The sequence below is a fragment of the Trichechus manatus genome, unplaced genomic scaffold, assembly GCF_000243295.1.
Source record: "Trichechus manatus latirostris isolate Lorelei unplaced genomic scaffold, TriManLat1.0 scaffold00044, whole genome shotgun sequence".
Taxonomy (NCBI): Eukaryota; Metazoa; Chordata; class Mammalia; order Sirenia; family Trichechidae; genus Trichechus; species Trichechus manatus.
In genome coordinates, this window is record NW_004443980.1 from 15,081,414 (window position 1) to 15,100,497 (window position 19,084).

The 19,084-nt window shown below is 38.6% G+C and overlaps 1 protein-coding gene across 13 annotated transcripts in view; it reads left to right on the forward strand.

Moving 5' to 3' along the window:
* ELF1 (E74 like ETS transcription factor 1) overlaps positions 1–19,084 on the forward strand; it is a 151,751-nt gene that overhangs the window by 83,483 nt on the left and 49,184 nt on the right. For 10 of the 13 annotated variants that reach the window (XM_023731643.1, XM_023731646.1, XM_023731647.1 and 7 more), the window contains one exon: positions 16,068–16,248. In XM_023731643.1, the coding sequence (XP_023587411.1) occupies positions 16,068–16,248 (181 nt within the window). Of the gene's footprint in view, positions 1–10,637; positions 10,736–16,067; positions 16,249–19,084 lie in introns of all 13 variants that reach the window. The other 3 variants (XM_023731650.1, XM_023731648.1, XM_023731651.1) reach the window with 1 other exon arrangement.

Genomic DNA, 19,084 nt, shown 5'->3' on the forward strand with positions numbered 1-19,084 from the left:
TCTTTATTCCATCCTTAATTTCTTCTGTAACCCAGTAGTTTTTGAGCAAGGTGGTGTTCAGTTTCCATGTATTTGATTTTTTTCCCCTTGCTTTTTCTGTTATTGATTTCTACTTTTATGACTTTATGGTTAGAAAAGATGCTTTGTAATATTTCGATGCTTTGGATTTTGTTAAGGCTTGCTTTATGGCCTAATATGTGGTGTATTCTGAAGAATTTTCCATGCTCATTGGAAAAGAAAGTATACTTGGCTGCTTGTGGGTGGAGTGTTTGGTATATGTCTATGAGATCAAGTTGGTTGATTATGGCGTTTAGATCTTCCGGATCTTTATTGAGTTTCTTTCGGGATGTTCTGTCCTTCATTGGAAGTGATGTGTTTAACTCTTCTGCTATTATTGTGGAGCTGCCAGTCTCTCTTTTCAATGCTTTTATAGTTTGTTTTATATATTTTGGAGCCCTCTCATTGGGTGTGTAAATATTTATTACAGTTATGTCCTTCTGGTATATTGACTTTTGAATTACTGTATAGTGTCCTTCCTTATCTTTTGTGGTGGATTTTACCTTAAAGTCTACTTTATCAGAGATTAATATTGTCACTCTTGCTCTTTTTTGAGTGTTGTTTACTTGATATATTGTTTTCCATCTTTTGAGTTTCAGTCTGTGTCTTTAAGTCTAAGGTGTGTCTCTTGTAGGCAGCATATCGATGGATCGTGTTTTTTTTTATCAACTCTGCCACTCTCTGTGTCTGTCTTTATTCGTTCATTTAGTTCATTTATATTCAGTGTAATTATTGATATGAGTTTAGTGCTTTCAGTTTGATGTCTTTTTTTCTGTGTTGTTGACAGATTGTTCTACTTAATTTTCTGTGCTGAGTCATTTTTCTTTATGTACTTTCTTTTTCATTGTTGTTGATTTTGTATTTACCGAGTCTTTATGTTTTTCTTATTTTTCATTTTGATGTGTAGGATTGTTAATTTTCTTTGTGGTTACCTTAATATTTACCCCTGTTTTTCTAAGTCTAAACCAGTCTTTTATTTCTTTATATTGCCTTGACTTGACTTGACTTTATATCTCCTTTCCATATGAAAGATCTCTGACTTCATTTTTGAGTCCTTCTTTTTGGTTTTAAAGTTGTCATCTTTTACATATTGACGTCTCTTTTTCCCTATTTTCAGTGTTTTAGCTTTAATGTATTTGTGTTTGACTTCCCTATCTGAGTTGATATCTTGTCGCTCTGCCCTGTTTTGTAGTCTTGGGTTTTTATCTGATGTTATTGATTTTCTAACCAGAGGACTCCCTTCAGTATTTCTTGTAATTTTCATTTGGTGTTTGAAAATTCCCTAAGCTTCTATTTATCTGGAAATGCCATAATTTCGCCATCGTATTTGAGAGACAGTTTTGCTAGATATATAATCCTTGGCTGGCAATTTTTTTTCCATCGGGGCTTTATATATGTCATCCCATTGCCTTCTTGCCTGCATGGTTTCTGATGGGTAGTCCGAGCTTAGTCTTACTGACTTCCCTTTGTAGATGACTTTTCGTTTATCCCTAGCCACTGTTAAAATTCTCTCTTTATCTTTGGTTTTGGCAAGTTTGATTATAATATGTCTTGGTGGCCTTCTTTTGGGATCTACCTTATCTGGGGTTTGATGAGCATCTTGAATAGATGTCTTGTCATCTTTCACGATATCAGGGAAGTTTTCTGCCAAGAAATCTTCAACGATTCTCTCTGTTTTTTCTGTTATCCCCCTCTGTTCTGGTACTCCAGTCACTCATAGGTTATTCCTCTTGATAGAGTCCCACATAATTCTAAGGGTTTCTTCATTTTTTTAAGTTCTCCTGTCTGATATTTCCTCAAATAAGTTGGTACAAATACTTTATCTTCAGTCTCACCCATTCTGAATTGTCTCAATTCTGCTCACATGACTTTCTATTGAGTTGTCTAATTCTCAAATTTTATGGTTAAGCTTCTGGATTTCTGATTGCTGTCTCTCTGTGGATTCTTGCAGGCTGTTAAATTTGTCATCGTGCTCTTCTCTAATCTTCTTAAGTTCCACTATTGCTTCATGTGTTCCTTACTTGTTCTGCGTTTTGACTGATCTCCTTCCTGATCTCTTGAAGAGTTCTGTATATTAATCTTTTGTATTCTACCTCCAGTAATTCCAGGAAGTTCTCTTTCTCTGGAAGATTTCTTGATTCTTTGTTTTGGGAGCTTGTTGAATGAAGCCATCATGGTGTGTCTCTTTATGTGATTTGATATTGACTGTTGTCTCCGAGCCATAAATAAGTTATTATGTTTATTTATTTTATGTTTGCTTACTGTGTCCTAGCTTCTTGTTTTGTTTTAATATGCCCAAATAGGCTGCTTGTGTGAGCTAGATTGATTATCGGCACCTTTGAAGCCCTAGTGTCTTGTCACCAGGTGGTTAGATCTGTTACTAGGTATGTGGGCCCTGGAGTCTGTTTACTTTTCTTGTATAGATTCAGCTCAGGTGTCAAGGTAGTTGGCTACCAAGTGTGTGGCACAGGCTCTCACCTACAGTCCTAGACAGGCAGGGGTGATTGGTTTAGGCACAGGTATCTGGCTGCAGTAGGGGGTTATGTGCTGAGCAAGGCAAGGGGCTGACTGCTGCCCCTGAGCATCTGGGAGGAGAGCTTGTCCGTGTTCCCTAGAGTGTGTAGGTGGGTGGATTTTGTGGCTGGACTGTGAGCATCCAGTGCTGTTGGCTGTAAGGACTGGGAGGTACCACTTATTATTGGACCCCTGTCATGGGTAGCTAGGTGGTGTGGGTAGAGCCACCAGTCCTTAGGCCCCTGATGTGGGTAAGTGAGGACCCTGCTTAATGGGCAGAGCAGTGTCAAATGTCATGAACCTGTGGCTTCATGTATACCCTGTTGTATTATGGTAATGAGGGCCTACCCTGTTGAAACGGGCCCACACAGGTCTATGCAGGGGTAAAAGGCATTCAAAGTCTTTTTACCCCTTATGCTTGTGCCTAAGCAAAGGAGCTGTGCCTACTCTGAGTTCCTGGCTTAGAGGAGCTGGCAGATTATTTTTTCCTGTTTGTTAATTTGTTCCCTCTCCAAGGCCAGGAGAATGGCCCAGGGTGTGTGATGGCTCCTACTTCTGGCTCAGGGGACTTGGCAATCATTGAAGCCAGCCCAAGAACCGGTGCAGAGTGCAGAGGGGGCAGGTAAATGGCAGAGAAATTTTTCCCAAAGGGGGTGTTTTTTGATCCAGGCGGTAGGTCATATACAGGTACTTATTTTTTTGCCGATTGAGTGCTGCTTTTCACAGGTTCTGGAGGCCCGAGTAAACCTCCTGCCGCTGGGTCTCTCCCAATGTGGAACACGCCTCCCTAGCGCCACTGCTTGCCTCACCACACACACCAGCCAGTCTGGCCTGAGGGATGCAGGTCTGGTAATTCTTCACTGCTTCCAAACCGTGTCTCCCTCCCGCCACCCCACCATCAGTTTGATTTTTCTGCTTTGCTTTTGATGTTCAGGGCCCCTAGATTGCCATATGTAATCGATTCACTTGTTTTTTCGGGTCTTTGTTATAAGAGGGACCACAGGAGGCGTTTAATACTCCGCCATCTTGGCACTGCCTCCTATTCAGCTTTTTAAAAAATATTTTCTTATATTTCTTTTGACTTTTGGGAATGGCTGGTTTGATTCTAAGATAAGCCAATTAACTTTTCACTCAGGATTTAAAAATCTGGCAGATTAATTCTCTATGGGAGTACTCTCTTTAATATTGTAACATTATAAATTTGGTTTTGCATAGCTCGACTTGGTGGTGTTCTGTTTTTTTGTCTGGCTCTAGTATGTGTCATTGCCTGTGATCAGCTAGTGTGACTTTTCTGTTCAGAGAAAGGCTTTTTTGTAGCCAGCATGCCTGTATTCAGGGATGGCTTGCCTCACTTTATTCTATGCTTTGTATGTATCATATGAGATTCTTTTCAAAGTCTGTCTTTTAGAAGCAGGAATTGCTCCTTTATTGTAATTTTATTTAAATTATTTGAGATACATGGAATCTGCATGTTGAAAACATTTACCAATCTGGTAGTGACTACTGTGATGTTTATTATCTAGTTAGTTTGTAAGTAAACATTTAAATGTAGCTAAAGTTTACTTTTTAGTTGCTGTTGAGTTGGCTCCAACTCATGGCAACCCCATGTATATAACAGAACAAAACATTGCCCAGTCCTCCATCTTCATGATCATTGATATGTTTGAGTCCATTGTTGCGGTCATTGGATCAGTCCATCTTATTGATGGTTTCCCTTTCCTTCACTGGCCCTCTACTTCACCAAATGCAATGTCCTTCTCCAGCGATAGGTCCCTCCTGATGACGTGTCCAAAGTAAGAGAGTCAAAGTCTTGAACAACATTCTGTGATCCATAGGGTTTTCATTGGCCAATTTTGGAAAATCACCAGGCCTTTCTTCCTAAAGGAGCTCTAGTGGCTCAGTGCTTAAGAACTTGGCTGCTAACTGAAAGATCAGTAGGTTGAACCTACCAGCTGCTCCACGGGAGAAAGATGTGACAGTCTGCTTCGGTAAAGATTACAGCCTCGGAAACCATATGGGACAGTTCTGCTCTGTCCTGTAGGATCACTGTGTATTGGAATTGACTCGAGGGCAATAGGTTTGATTTTGGTTGGTTTTCTTCCTAGTCTGTGTTAGTCTGGAAGCTCCACTGAAACCTGTCCACCATGGGTGACCTGCTGTTATTTGAAATACCGGTGGCATAGTTTCCAGCATTGTAGCAATACACAAGCCAGCACAATATGATAAACTGACAGATGGGTGGTGGTAAAGTTTACTACCTGCCCCCAAATCTGTTTCTTTACCTAAACTGATCCTGTTCACACGTAGTTACACATACCTAACCTGCTGAATATATTAAGTTTTTAAAGTGGGCTCTTTAGTAAGAAAACTTAGATTGTTCTCAGTAAGTATTTTAGATTTTGAGATGCATGGCCAAGTTGTAATTTAACTTGGTTAAAAGAAAAATCTGGACAAAGACTTAAAGAAGGCTAATTGTCAAGAAAGACCTAAACAGAGATCAGACTTTGCTAAATCAACTCCACGGGGAATTAAAGTAAACCTTTTTCCAACTGTAGCTCTAATACCGTACGTATTCATTAAGAAGTTAACTATATTTTTAAGCCCAAGCTTTAACTGAGATGAAACTTTCATTATGACTGCAGTTTGTCTGTAGGATCCTGTACTTGCAGTCTATCCTAGTGATTAAGCTTATGGACTCTGGAGTCAGATTACCCATTGCCATCGAGTCAATTCTGACTCATAGTGACCCTATAGAACAGAGTAGAATTGCCCTATAGGATTTCCTAGGCTGTAATCTTTACAAAAGCAGACTGGCACATCTTTCTCCCACGAAGTGGCGGTGGGTTGGAACCACCAACCCTTTGGTTAGCACAATATTTACCTACATCATGATATTTGTAGCAGGTATGTAATAAATGAAAACTAGGATACTGAAGAAGGAGCCATTAGGAAATAAGGGGTCTGACAGAAGCATGTATTGAAATCCTGCCCTCTGATGCTGCTTTGGATGTTAACCTCTGTGCCAAGAAAACATTACTTGCTTTAGTCTTGAACGCAGTGTAAAAATAACCTGCCTTTGTACAGCCCTTTTATAGTTTACAGTGTCTTCTCTACATACACTTTAATTCTCACAAATCACCTTATGATAGAGAGAGGCAGTGTTCTTCCCATTTTCTACAGGAGAATATTTTCTTGGATCTGTTACTCAATAACTAGAACTATATTAGAATCTTTCACCTGTAATAGATTCCGAGGGTAGCGTTACAAAGTCACCAGAGTACTTACTGTTCAAAATAACCTCACTAGTTTATTTACTAACGGTATCTGGATACCAATTATGATTTAATAACGCATGCTTTTGGATTATCTACCAGTGGGTAATTTGCCTTATTAGCTGTTCATTTACTTCTTGATTAATTTTCTTGACAATATTTGTATTTGTTAATATTTTGTTAAGGGATAATGGAGAATGTGAGATTTGATATATCACTTGAGTTAATATTTTTAAAGTTTTTTGAATGGCATAGTAATCCAGATTTGGTATTTTGTTTAAAATGAAAATGCAATGTAACAGTGAAAGAAATTGAGAAAAGTGCAGTAAAACTGGTCGGTCCAAACAGTTTAATGAATGAGTTATTTTAAACTTTAGTGAACTATTTAAACAGTTTCAATTAAGAGAGAGAAATTTCCTGATTCATTCTTACAAAGCCACTTACAACACTGATTCCAAAATTTGGCACACACGAACAATAGGCTAATCTCAAGATGGATATTTTGCTTAAGTATAGTAATAAGGGCTAATACTTACGGTCTCTCACCCTTGCCAGGCCCTATTTGTGATAATGGATTTTCTCTTGTGATTCTCATAATAACCCTGTATGGTATGGCAACTGTTGTTAACCTTATTTTGTGCTGGGCTCTGGATCTCTGTTACACAATCCTTGTTTTAATACGTCAATTCCTGAAGTCATTTAAAGTGTACTTTGGATACTGGTAGCACTGGTAGCTGTTGGGGAGCAGAGTTTTATGGGGAGAGGGACAATAATAATAATGTTTTATACTTCTGGAGTCTGAATGTTCATGTATTACCTAGTCCCAGAAATATTTTTTCAGATGTGCTGTGGGAGCTTGTTTAAAGGATGTCAGTTTTGATTTATTTTGTTCACGAGTCATCCCAATTTCTTTGTGTGTATGTCCATATAGATGTGTTGTGTCTAGAGATTGCCTTTGGTTTTATAATGGTTTTTATGAGATGATGAAGGAATTCCATCATAGTGTTTGATCTGGTCCCAGCCCCCTCCTCCCAACTGCTCTGCTTCCCCTTCCGTCTCAGAACAATGCTGAGAGTTGAGAGAAACGAAAGAAAAAATAATTGAAGACATTTTGAAGTTCTCTTTCTCCCATCAGATAGACCTGTTTTTTATACTTTTTATTGAAGTATAGCTTATATGCAAAAATATGCAAAATTCCTAAGTGTACAGCTTAATAAATTTTCCCAAAGTGAAAACGTCTATCCACCTTCTGCTTCTAATTGAAGGTAAATGGCTGTTGCTGATTGTAAATGGTTAAGTTTGTTCACCAATTGTCTGAAAGGACTGTTCTCATTTCAAAGGAGAAAAAAATGCCTGTCTGTGAGATTTTAGTAAGCCATCTTTTAAGAGTGTTTATTTCTGTCTAAATCAAATACGAAAGACTTTCATCATCAAAATATTATACTGATATATGCCATAAGTATATCAAGTAATTAATGTTACTTAATTCTTACAACAACCTTAGAAGATACTATTATTCCTACATTAGATGGACAAGGAAACTAAAGCTCAGAGGGGCTAAATAGCTTGCCTGAGTTCTAACACTCAGGACATGGTGGAGCCTGCACTTAGGTAAGTGTCCTTCTAACTCCAGAGTCCAGCACTTGTGTTATGCCCTATTTTCGCCATGTGGACATGTAATGTATTTGCTGCATGGCAGAATATTGTCAGATTGTGTCACGATGCAGTGAAATGTTTGTTTTTTGTTTTTGATTTTTAAATCAAAGGTAAAGGGTATTATTTCAAGAATAAGTCAAAAGACCTCAAAAAAGTGTCTTCCTAGGATAAGGCTTTGGGGCAGCAGTCTGGTTGGAAGGCAGGGCATAGAAATTTGTCTCAAAGATGTGTTTTCATAGCATGAGCACTGTGTTTAGTTTGTATGTGTATTAGAACAACCTTGGAGTGGGGGCAGCTGTTTAAGATTATTGCAGGACTATAAGGAGCCCTGGTGGCACAGTGGTTGAGTGCTCAGCTGCTATCCAGAGGGTCAGTGGTTCGAACTCACCAGCCACTCAGCAAGAGAAACCAAAAAAAAAAAAAACCAAACCTATTTCTGTCATGTCCATTCTGACTCATAGCGACCCATTATGCTTCCATAAAGATTACAGCCTTGGAAATCCCTGTCGTGTAGGGTCACTATGAGTAGGAATCTACTTGAGGGCACCTAACAACAACAACATAAGGAGCCCTGAGGAGCCCTGGTGGCACAGTGGTTAAGCGCTGCTAACCTAAAGGTTGGCAGTTCAAACCCACCCAGAAGCTCTGCAGGAGAAAGACCTGGCAGTCTGCTCCGGTAAAGAGTACAGCCTAGAAAACCCTATGGGGCAGTTCTACTCTGTCACATGGGGTTGCTATCAGTCAGATTGACTCAACAGCACCTAACACCAAAGGCCCTAAGGCACTCCTGGTCTTGAGGCAAAGAGGTGGCATAAATTAGTTGAAAGTGTGCTGATTTTGCACCTGCCTTGAAAAAGGACTCTCTCCATTCGGGAAATTTTTTAAAAATGGTTTTTAATTTGCTTGTTCTTCTAGAAAACGTTTGCTAGGTATTTCATTTTAAGTTGTTTCATAGAGAATCTTGGCAGGATATTTCACAACAGCTTACCAGATTGAGTCTGCTGTTAGGGAAGCTTGGCGAACAAGTTGTTTGAAAGCTCTCATGCTTTTTTTTTGTTTGTTTTTTTTTTAATCCAAAAGCCTGTTGAACAATTTTATTTCTTAATAGAGTTGGAATAATGATCCACAGTTTCTTAAATACTCTCCTAGAATTTTAGTTTGTGGTATATTGAGGGAACAAGCAAGCCTCCTTAGGGTAGAAACATCTTGTACTGTTTACAGATTGGTCTCTTTCCTTCTCTTTTTGGCTTGGTGGTATTGCCACATTTGTGATCCACCACAACAAATGGAAACTGTATAACAGACGGTGTTAAAATTTGGGGAACTGTCTGTTTCCTGCTAAAAGTTGGTTTGATTTTTATTGCTGCTACAGAGTTTGTTAAAGTTTTGCTTTCAACAAATGTTCTAAATTTACCTGCAGCTAATAGAAAAGGGAAATTGGTGCATGTATTTTTCTTTCTGCAGCAGTTAAGACCTTCAGTAAAGTTACAGAACAGTTAAAAGTTAGCTTATGACTACCATATAATTTTGTTATAGAAACTGATGCTTTGAAAACTCTCTGATCTATGATAGATTTTAACCCCAAGAGGTCTTCCTGTCATTTGTGATTTATTTTGGTTCTGTTCCAAAAACAAGTGGGAAAATAGTCTTCAGCTGCTAAACAGCAAAAGATCTCATAATAACCTGTGTGTTTCTTTGGAGTACTAGTGTCCCAGACATTTAAACGAGTAATTAGAGTTGTCTCAATTTAGGGAGTGAAGTTGTGAATGTTGTAATTCTTTAAAGCAGTGGTTCTGAATCCTGGATGTACATTGGAATCACCTGGGAAGCTTTAATGATATGACCTGGTTACACCCGCCTCCCCCCCGCCCCGAGATTCTGATTTATTTGATCCCTTGTGGGCCCAGGTTTTGATATTTGTAGAAGTTTCCCAATATACAGCCAGGGTTGATAACAACTCAAAGAGTTGAGGGAGGTTTTCAAATAAAAGTCCCCATAGAGGAGAGGTTTTTGAGTTTGTTTAGACAGCCATTAAAAAAAAAAAAGTCATCAGCCAAGTGGAGTGTAACATTTTTGTTAGGACCGTAAGGATATGTCCAGTACCTTTTTTTCTTTCTTTCTTTCTATTGCTTAGAATTGTTTAAAAATGTAGTTGTAATTATTTTGTTGTTGCTGTTGAGAGTACCTTCTTTTCTTGAAAGGACGTAATAGATCTTATAGATAACTATTAGGAGTATGGCCATTTTATGAATAGCTCTGACCTTCCTGAAGCTTCCCTTTTAAATAGACTTTGGGAAGAGGTCTGGTTAAAATGACATAGAAGAAGCGAGGTGGATAAGGTTTGATGGTCTTCAGAGAAGAAGCCCAAAGAATAATGTCTGATCTTAATTTTGAAATAGTAACAAGATTATACATATCCTTATTGCCATAAGCTGCAGAAATTATTTAGGGTAGAAGGAACCAATTGTCAAATGATAGGCTTTAAATTAAATGATAGACTTTAAATTTGATCCCAATATTTTATTTATTTTTTAAGTCTAGGAAAATACAGCCTTGGAAATTTTGACATGCCTCCGTTTAAGAGGTAGGGAACCAGATTTCTATAAGGAATTTTAAAATGTGGGATTATAGTGTTTTTAGGTTCCTGATGACTCAGGTTTAAGCCAGTTGCTAATCTAGTTTAAAAGGCAGGAGTTTATTATGAGCCTGCAGCTGGAGCTTCTGGAGTGTGCATTTTCTTTTCATTTGTGGTAGTGAGGTACAGACTTAGACCTCTTACCTAACTGTACATAGACTTATGAAGATCCAGCATTAGTCTGTTTCTTGTATAGCGATTAAGAGCACCCTGGATAAATTAGAGATGAACAGTTTTGAAGGCACATTTTCATTTCAGTGGACTGGAAAAGGCCCAAGCTTTTCATGAAAGGAGCAGGTGACTCAGGAGGAGAAGACTATGTGGCTAAAACGGGAGTGAAACTGGGAAGGAGACTAGGTAACCTGGGAATCAGGAGTAACTGGCTATGGCCAAAAGAAGGTTTATAATAGACTGAGATTGGAGAAATCCTGAAAAAGATGATACTGAAAGTAATACCCCCACCTTCAAACACAACTCCTTACCTATTCTGTTGTTCTAAACAGAGCCAAGTAAATATGCTAACAAGACAGTACTGTACCATGTGGAAGGCTGACCATAATAGTGCATAGGTAAAGAATATGGACACCGGTGTCAGTTCAAGGTACAGTTCTATCACTTATGGCTTGCAGTGAATTATTTATTTCCCCTTGACTCAGTATTCCCCTGTATAAAATGGATATTCTAGTGTATCTCCCTTCAAGGATTTTGTGATGATTAAATAAGGTGATAATCCATGTAAAGCAATAAGCAAAATACATGGTGCATACTAAAGTGTCAATAAATGTTCACTAATAGAACAGCAGAGACAACAGCCATGTGGCCACTGTGCATGCCACTCTCTGCCCCATTTAGTCCATAAGAGTGAATAATCTCTTATATTGTGATGTTTTAAAGCCAGATTTAGAATGCATGCCTTTAAAATACATCTTAACAGAACACCTGGAAGGGACCTTAGGATCAGTCAGTACTCTTCTTTCTTTAAAGATGAGGAAAATAAGGTCACATCACTAAGGTTGGAGAAGGCCTAGGTTTTCTGGTTCACAATCTTTTATTTTTTACTGTGTGTTAAACCCATTGCTGTTGAGTTGATCCCGACTCATAGTGACCTTATAGGACAGGGTAGAACTGCTCCATACGGTTTCCAAGGCTGTAATCTTTATGGAAGCAGATCACCACACCTTTCTCTTGGGGAGTGGCTGGTGGGTTTGAATCACCGACCTTTTGGTTAGCAGTCAAGTGCTTAACCACTGCGGCATCAGGCTCCTTGCTACCTTCTAAATCAGAACTATGTGTCCCTTTTCATTCTTTTGTTTTTCTCTGTACTTCTTTTTAAATTGTGGTGTATATATATATATAAACAAAGCATTTGCTATTTCAACATTTTTTACATGTACAATTCATTGACATTAATTACATTAATCTTGTACCTTTTTATTCTTAATCACTTTAAAGGAAATTCATTTCCTTTTTGTGTTTAAAATTTTCCTTATTAAATGGTTTAAAAGTTACTAAATGTTTTGAACTGCAATTAAAATGATTGTTTAAAGCAAATAGAATGGCTCTGTTAGGAAACAAACTGTTAGTAGTGGTTGCCTCTGAAGGGGGGGTACTGGGGTAGAAGTGGCATTGATTATAGTGGTGTCTGACAAGGTGTACCTGAGACCTGTAAATTCTGGAGAGTATAGCAATCATTCCTGTGATCCACTTACTGCTGGTTAGTAGAACAGGACCAGGAATGTAGTAACAAGTATCCATAGCTGTCTGAAACTTGGGAACTATATAGATTCAGAAAAATGTTGTCGTCCTTCTCCCCACTCAGATTTCAGGAGCCAAATAGATTTAGAAAGGGAGGAATACTTTCGTTTCATTTTGGGCAAGTACAGGTCCTCCGAGTTAGGTTGGCAGGCCACCATCTCTGACTTAATGGGTGACCTTGGGCAAATTTTTTAACCCAATTCTTCATCTGTCAGTGGATGGAGATGATGAGCCTCTTCTGGCACATGGGGTTGTTGTAGAATAAAATGAAATTGTGTGAAAATGAACTCAATTCTGGACTCAGTTTTGATAGAAAATGACTAGGAGGTTAACTTAAACTCTTAGAAGTGTTTTAACAAGCTCATGTTCGTGTTAGTTGGCTTGCATATGAAGCATTGACCTCTCAAAAGACAGAGAGGAAAGACCAAATGATTATACTTACTTGTGACCAGTTTATATGATACCTTTCTTGTCTCCGTGTGTGTATTTTATAGTACAATTTTTGAGCCCCTGGTTTCAGTTTTAAAACCTGTTTTGTCATTTGGACACTGTATTTCCGACTAATTTCCTCTTTTCTGAAACAGGAAGAAACATTTTGAAATAAAATGATGCAAATGTGTTTTAGGGTTATTACCCATAAATCTTAGGACATAACATTCTTGAATGCAAGGATAATATCTATTTAGCACCTATAATATCATATATTTAATTTCGGTAATTAAATTCTTATAACAGAAGTAAGCTCTAACGTGTGTGCTGTACACATATTGTTTTAAACATTGAGGCTGCTTAGTTGTAATGAAACCATAAATATTTTCAGTCTATCAGACTTTGTTGTTTGTTGTTAGGTGCCATTGAGTCAGTTCCGACTCATAGCGACCCCATGTACAACAGAACGAAATACTGCCCAGTCCTGCACCATCCTCACGATCGTTGCTATATTTGAGCCAGTTGTTGCAGCCACAGTGTCAATCCATCTCACTGAGAGGCTTCCTCTTTTTCTCTGACTCTCTACTCTACCAAGCATGATGCCCTTCTCCAGGGACTGTTCCCTCTTGTTAACATGTCCAAAGTATGTGAGACACAGTCTCACCATCCTCGTTTCTAAGGAGCGTTCTGGTACTTCTTCCACGACAGATTTCTTCGTTCTTCTGGCAGTCCATGGCATATTTAGTATTCTTCGCCAACACGATAATTCAGAGGCATTAATTCTTCTTCCGTCTTCCTTACTCATTGTGCAGCTTTCGCATGCATATGAGGCAATTAAAAATACCATGGCTTGGGTCAGTTGCACCTTAGTCCTCAAGGTGATATCTTTGTTTTTTTTTTTAACTTTAAAGAGGTCTTTTGCAGCACATGTGCCGAATATAATACGTTTGATTTCTTGACTGCTGCTTCTCTGGGCATTGATTATGGATCCAAGTAAAATGAAATCCATGACAACTTCAATATTTTCACCATTTATTGTGATGTTGCTTATTGGTCCAGTTGTGAGGATTTTTGTTTTCTTTATGTTGAGGTGTAATCCATACTGAAGGCTGTAGTCTTTGATCTTAATAAATGCTTCCAGTCTTTACTTTCAGCAAGCAAGGTTGTGTCATCTGCATGTTGCAAGCTCCTCCAGTCTTCTTCACACAGTCCAGCTTCTTGGATTATTTGCTCAGCATACAGATTGAATAGGTATGGTGAAAGAATACAACCCTAACACACACCTTTCCTGATTTTAAGCCATGCAGTATCCCCTCGTTCTGTTTGAACGACTGCCTCTCGGTCTATATACAGGTTCCACTTGAGCACAATTAAGTCTTCTGGAATTCCCATTCTTCGTAGTGTTATCCATAATTTGTTATGATCCACACAGTCAAATGCCTTTGCATAGTCAGTAAAACAAAGTAAACATCTTTGTGATATTCTCTGCTTTGAACCAAGATCCATCTAACATAAGCAGATTTCCCTTGACTAGCAGACTTAGTCAAAGAAAATAACAAAGTACCTGACATTATTGTCTATGGGCAGGAACTTTTCTTAAATTTTAGAAGATATTATTTTATGGGTAAATGTTTCTTTCAGAAATAGGATATTTACATAGTCTTGAGGTATCGTCCCCACAAGATATTTATTAAATACTAAGGGAAAAACAGTAACTTTACAGTGGAGAAACCTAGTAGATACCACCATATAATATCAGCAGTAACGGGATAAGTAGGTATTTTGGGTCTGCTGATAACGATGTTGCACTAAGCAAGGGGCGAAGTGAGTAAATCCCACCTTCATTGCTAATTTTGTGGTAAGGATCAGTATGAATCAAATCCCCAAAATGTGGGGACAGATCCAGTCTTCACTTTCCTACTTCTGTATCCTCATTGCCAGCCACTCATGCAGCACACTCTGTCGCTGACCCTAGCTACCTGGAGATGTTCAAGCCTTACTAGTTAGAAGGACACTTTCAGTCTGCCAAATAGGCAGACAACACCTCCTGCTGGCTCTCACTACCCCTGTAGGTTTGATAATTCGCTGGAACAACTCAGAGAATTCACAGAGAATACACCAAACAGCTACAGATTTCCTATGACCAAAAACAATACAAACAAAGAGATGCATAGGATGAGGTCTGGGAAGGTTTCTAGCATGGAGCTTCCATGTCTCAAGGAATATGCATGGTCACCAACAAGGAAGCTCATCTGAGTCTCAGGGTTCAGGGCTCTGAGGGGCCTCTCCACATGACCATGATAGATTAAGTTGTGCCTCCTGAGATGTAGTTAACACTGGGCCCCCAGGTGGTTCCTACTTGGTCTGGTCAGTGCCTATTCATTAGCCTCAGGTGTGGTCCACCTCAGAGGAACCGAGAAGAAAGACCAAATTGCTTTTTGCAAGGTGATTCCACACCTTGCAGATGTGCTTGGGAGGACACAAATAATTTCTGCGGTATTCCTGCCAAAAATGCATAAACTAAATCTAATCATGAGGAAATATCTTCCAAACCCTAATTGAGGTACATTCTACAAAACAAATGGCCTGTACTTTTCAAGGTCATGAAAGTCAAAGACTAAAGAACTGATCCAGGTTAAAGGAGACGAAACTGTCCCATATCAATAGAGTTGTCACGAAGAAACATAACTAAATGAAACCTATTACCATGGATTGGATCCTGGACCAAAACAAGTTTTGTTTGTTATAAAGAACATTAGTGGGACAACTGGAAAAATTTGAATGAGGTCAATAGATTTGATAATAGTACTGTATCAATGTTAATTTACTGGTTTGATAATTGTACTATTTTTATGCAAGATAATATTTGTGTATTAGGAAATACACACTCAAGTATTTAGGGTTCAAGGATTAATATGTCTACCACTTTCAAACAAATTAGAAAAAAATAATACAGAAAGAGAATGATAAAGTAGCTGTGATGAAATGTTAACATTGAATATGGGTAAAGGGTGTATTAAAATTCTTTGAATTTTTTTGGCAACTTTTCTATAAAGTCTGAAATTATTTGAAAATAAGCTAAGAGAAATGGTAACTTAAGTTTGCCACTAATTAACTGATTTTTTAGCAAATTGTTTCAAACCCTTTCTAGGTCAGTTTTCTGTGTTTGTAAAATGAGATGCCTGGACTCATTTTAAGCATCCTTCCAGATTTAAAATTCTGTGATCCTATGAATAGATGTTTAGTAGTAGTGATAGCAATCATAATAAACAAGTAATAATTTATAGTCTGACTGGATCCATGTTTGAAGATGAATTTTTCACCTGAGTCAAAAATTGTTGTTAAACAAGGTTTATATGTCAGGTGACAGTTTAATATTTATTAAGCTCATAAAGGGTACTTTTTTTCTGTCAAAGAAATTTTGAGATTTTAATTGTGCAGTTCTTTTTTATGTCACTTCTTGGTTCATGCTTGTACATTAATTGATCTCTTTTTTTAATTTAACTGTATCTTAAAAATGTACTTTTATAGGATTTTCCAATGATGTGGGTATTAAGACCCAGAATAGATAGTTTATTCAGTCTCAATAGATAACGTATTCTCTCCAGACTAGAAGGATTGTTAAGATACAGGTAGCTGATGATGTAAAAACCAAATTGATGTTCAATATAAAATATTTTTTTTTTGCATTCATCAAAGATAAAACTCAGTTAATCTTTTTTTATTTTTCTTATCCCCACCCCTCCCAGCTTGGTGATCCAGCTATTTTTCCTGCTGTAATTGTGGAACATGTTCCTGGTGCCGATATTCTCAACAGTTATGCTGGCCTAGCCTGTGTGGAGGAGCCCAATGACATGATTACTGAGAGCTCGCTGGATGTTGCTGAAGAAGAAATCATAGATGATGATGATGATGACATCACCCTTACAGGTGCATGTGCCTCCAGTAGACCTCACTATAGGACAGTTTTAGGGAGTGTGCCAGGCCTATGGTTTTTGGAGTACAAAAAGTCTCTAACTTTTGGGTAGATTTTGAGTGACTTCATTACCTGCGAAAGTTAGAGACCTGCAGGAGAAGGAAATTACTTTTTCTTTCTCATCGGCCTGTATTTCATACTGCTTTCTTGCCTCCCCTTTCTTCTTTCCTACATATATTGAGATGAACATGGCAAAACAGGGTGTGTGTAAGATAGTCCAAACCTGTTTGGCTGATCAAATCTTTACTGAGTACTTCTCATATGCCTAGCTCTGTATTTCTGATAAGTTGTTTGTAGGGAAATAGATGGGAATATTCTTTTTTTTACTCTTGCCACAGGGAGCAAACCAGGAAGCTATGATCCAAATGTAAGATAAGGTCCTGGTGTTTACAAAAGATTTCTCTTCTGGTTTTGTTGGAACTAGTAAGCTATTTCAAACTGGAAGGTAGACTGTAGAAGTGTGAGGTGCAGTGGTAGTAATATTTTTATAACTTTTAGAAATTGGTACATACATTTGTATTTTGTACATTTACATTCATACATCTTGTCCAACGACATTGGGGATATTTGGGAAGATTATTTGGAACTAAAGGTTGTTTGAATATTTAGTCTTAGACATTAAAAAGTTTACCAGAGATAGGCATAATGAGGTATATCTGTAGATTTCATAGTGGCAAACTTTATTTATTTATTTATTTGTTATACTTTAGATGAAGGTTTATAGAACAAACTAGCTTCTTATTAAACAGTTGGTACACATACTGTTTTATGACATTGGTTAACAACCCCACAACATGTCAACACTCTCCGTTCTCGACCTTGGGTTCCCTATTATCAGCTTTCCTGTCCCCTCCTGTCTTCTAGTCCTTGCCCCTGGGCTAGTGTGCCCCTGTAGTCTCATTTTGTTTTATGGGCCTGTCTAATCTTTGGCCGAAGGCTGAACCTCAGGAAAGACTTCATTACTGAGCTTAAACGGTGTCCGGGGGCCATATTCTCAGAGTTTCTCCAGTCTCAGGCCAGTAAGTCTGGTCTTTTTTTGTGAGTTAGAATTTTGTTCTACATTTTTCTCCAGCTCTGTTCAGGACCCTCCATTGTGATCCCTGTCAGAGCAGTCAGTGGTGGTAGGCAGGCACCATCTAATTTTGCTAGAGTCAGTCTGGTGGAGGCTGTGGTAGTTGTGGTCCGTTAGTCCTTTCGACTAATCTTTCCCTTGTGTCTTTGGTTTTCTTCATTCTCCCTTGGTCTCGACGGGGTGAGACCAGTAGAGTATCTTAGATGGCTGGTCACAGGCTTTTTTTTTTTTTTAAATTTTTTCCCATACAAAAATTTATACATACATTATTATGTGACTCTAATTGCTCTCCACATACTGTGACAGCACGCTCCTCCTTTCCACCCTGATACCCCATGTCCGTCCATCCAGCTCCTAAACCTCTCTGCCTTCCCATCTCACCTCTGGACAGAAGCTGCCCGTTTAGTCTCTTGTGTCTACTTGAGCTAAGAGGCACACTTCTCATGAGTATCACTTTATGTCCCACAGTCCAGTCCAATCCCTGTCTGAAGAGTTGGCCTTGGAAATTGTTTTAGTTCTGGACTGATAGAGAATCCAGGGGCCGTGTTTTCTGGGGTTCCTCCAGTCTCAGATCATTAGGTCTGGTCTTCTTACTAGAATGTGAATTCTGCACCCCACCTTTCTTCTCCATCCCGGACTCTCTGTTGTGCTCCCTGTCAGGATGTTCATCTGTGGTAGCCGGGCACTGTCTAGTTCTTCTGGTTTCAGGCTGATGAAGTCTCTGGTTTATGTGGACCTTTCTGTCGCTTGGGCTAATACTTTCGTTGTGTCTTTGGTGTTCTTCATTCTCCTTTACTCTAGGTGCTTGGGACCAACTGATGCATCTTAGATGGCTGCTTACAAGCTTTTAAGACCCCAGACCGCACTCACCAAAGTAGGATGCAGAATATTTTCTTAATAAGCTTTGTTATGCCAGTTGACCTAGATGTCCCTTGAAAGCATGGTCCCCAGGATCCCACCCCTGCTACTCTGTCCCTCAAAGTGTTTGATTGTATTCAGGAAACTTCTTAGCTTTAGTTTAGTCCAATTGTGCTGACTTCCCCTGTAGTGTGTGCCGTCCTTCCCTTCACCTAAGATAATTCTTATCTACTATCTAGTTAGTAAATAACCCTCACCCTCCCTCCCCACCCTCTTAATGGTCAAAGAATGTTGTCTTCTGTGTTTAAACCTTTTCTTGAGTTCTTATAATAGTGGTCTTATGCAATATTTGTCCTTCTGTGACTGACTAAATTCACTCAGCAAAATGACCTCCAGCTTCCTCCATGTTATGTTTCACAGCTTCATCATTGTTCTTTATCATTGTGTAGTACTCCATTGTGTGGATATACTATAATTTGTTTATCCATTCTTCCGTTGATGGGCACCTAGGTTGTTCTATCTTTTTGCTATTGTGAAGAGTGCTGCAGTGAACATGGGTGTGCATGTATCTATTCGTGCGACGGCTCTTATTTCTGTAGGATATATTCCAAGGAGCGGGATTGCTAGATCGTATGGTACTTCTATTTCTAGCTTTTTAAGGAAGTCCCAAGTCTATTTCCAAAGTGGTTGTACCATTTTACATTCCCACCAACAGTGTATAAATGTTCCAGTCTCTCCACAACCTGTCCAGCATTTATTATTTTGTGTTTTTTGGATTAATGCTAGCCTTGTTGGGGTGAGATGCTATCTCATTGTAGTTTTGATCTGCATTTCTCTAATGGCTAATGATCGTGAGCATT